Here is a 2047-nt window from a genome sequence, read left to right on the forward strand (position 1 = left end):
TTTTTTTTTTTTTTTTCTACGGCCTGGGTGTGATAATTGTTTTTTTTTTTTTTAATTAGATGTGATTTTTTTTTTTACATGATTTTTTTTAATAAATTTTGGTGATTGCTCTTTTTTTGTGGTTATTTGTCACTTTTTTTGTTTTAATTGAACATTATTCTTTAACAAGGGTATATGAGTAAATTTATTTAAATTTAATTTTTTTTCATCTCTCTACTTTTCCACTCCTAACCAAACGAAAAGGAGAAAAATTAAAATCCTTCCTATCTTCTCACTTTTCTATCATTCCACAATTTTCTATCTTCTCACTTTTCCACTCTTTCAATTAAACGGACCCTTAAATACATGCTCCAGGAACAACCAGACAAGAAGCAGGTCTCTTTTCCTCACCTCTTGTTTAGCCATTGGTTGCCCATTGTCAATGTCTGGTTGAAATGCCTTTTTCTTATTAGAACACGTAAACTGTTTTATTTAGGACAAAGTTTAGCTACAAAATCGATTGTAGCCTTAGGCTACAAACTCACTCAATATCTTTTTATTGGAGGTAAATTTTGACAAATCCACCATTGGATTGCATCTTCTTCTTATATCCTCCACGTTTGCAAAATTTCAAGAAAATTAAAGATCAATAGCTATGTCATCAATAAATTTTTAAATTGCAAGTTTTTGTAATTTAAAATTATGCATAAAATATAAGATTATAGATTATATAGTAAATGATATCTGATTGAAACAAAAATTGACATGTGCATTAAGAGCATAAAGAACATGTAATTCAACGGTTAGATTTTCAAAATATGCAGTACTATTTATTTTATTGAGTGAGTTTGTAGTTTAAGGTTACAACCAATTTTGTAGCTAAACTTTGTCCATTTATTTATATTTTATTTTTTGTTTTGGATGAATGGAGAAGATGAAAATAGAGTATTTATTTAGTAAAGTACACTGTGGCGTGATCATATACTCTCTTTTCTAACATAATAATGGGAATTACTGTTTAAATTTGTGGTAGATTCTACCATTTATGTGAGAGTAAAGAAGAGTGATTTATGGCTTAAAAATTTATGGGCTTCCCAGAATACACGTGACATGTTACTCTTAGTCAATAATAGCAATTCAACTAATTTAAAATATCCTTTTTCAAAAAAGAAAAAAAAATATTAGGTAAGTTTTAAAAATCAGACAAAAAGGTCATTATCTTTGTTGTTTTCCCCCCTCGTGTTTATCTTCTTCTTCTTTTTTTCTTCTTTTTCTTCCTTCTTTTTTTTTTTTCTTTTTTTTTTCTCTTCCTAATTTCTCGCAATTCACTGCAGGGTACTCATGCAACTGTTGAAGACTTGGAGGAGAAGGCCCCCAAAGCAAGTTTTAGTCCACCCATATGTGCACTCAAGAATATTTCCTGTGAGGTAATTACCAGTAGTTACACACAATGTTTTTTCCCCCTACCCGAAGTGTGGTACAACCGTATAAGACTAATAATTAAGGATACTCATGGTTTTTATTTTATTTTGGTCAGTCACATAAATATTTTTTTTTATTGACGAATATAAAATGGCAGATGCAATGCAAGGCCCCTGGTGAAGAAATTGCTCACAAAACAGCTCTCACAATACTTAACAAGCTATCAAACTATTCCTGGGATACAAAGGCAGTGTTAACTCTTGCAGCTTTTGCTTTGGATTATGGGGAATTCTGGCAAATTGCCCAAGCTCCGGCGTCGGACCAACTAGCCAAATCAGTGGGAACCTTGAGGCGGGTACCTATCCTCTTGAAGCGTCCAACCCTGCAGAAACATAGGCAATCACTTATTGAGCTTAACAATGTGATCAAAGCCACACTGGAAGTGATTGAATGCATCTTTGAGTTGGAGAAGCTATCAAATTATGACACAAAGGATGTACCAGCATTATCAACAGGCGTGGAGCACATCCCAGTGGATGTTTATTGGGCAATTGTAACTGTTGTAGCTAGCACTTCTCAGTTTTGTTGCCTCATTAACGATGAGTAAGTTCTTATCCAAGCCAATATGATATGCCCCAATCTTAAG

General features: G+C 32.7%; 1 protein-coding gene across 1 annotated transcript; it reads left to right on the forward strand.

Annotated features, from left to right (window-relative positions):
• Nucleotides 1–1282: 1282 nt before the first annotated feature.
• LOC136063360 (protein SIEVE ELEMENT OCCLUSION B-like) lies at nucleotides 1283–2008 on the forward strand. The gene is made up of 2 exons (XM_065763623.1): nucleotides 1283–1406; nucleotides 1559–2008. The coding sequence occupies exon 2, from the start codon at nucleotides 1559–1561 to the stop codon at nucleotides 2006–2008; it is 450 nt and encodes a 149-aa protein (XP_065619695.1). The 5' UTR covers nucleotides 1283–1406.
• The last annotated feature ends 39 nt before the right edge of the window (nucleotides 2009–2047 follow it).

Source organism: Quercus suber, unplaced genomic scaffold (genome assembly GCF_002906115.3).
Source record: "Quercus suber isolate HL8 unplaced genomic scaffold, Cork oak 2.0 scaffold_517, whole genome shotgun sequence".
Classification (NCBI taxonomy): Eukaryota; Viridiplantae; Streptophyta; class Magnoliopsida; order Fagales; family Fagaceae; genus Quercus; species Quercus suber.

Excerpts from the sequence above, each read along its gene's own strand:
- LOC136063360 (XM_065763623.1), top strand. The coding sequence starts at position 1,559 with ATGCAATGCAAGGCCCCTGGTGAAGAAATTGCTCACAAAACAGCTCTC.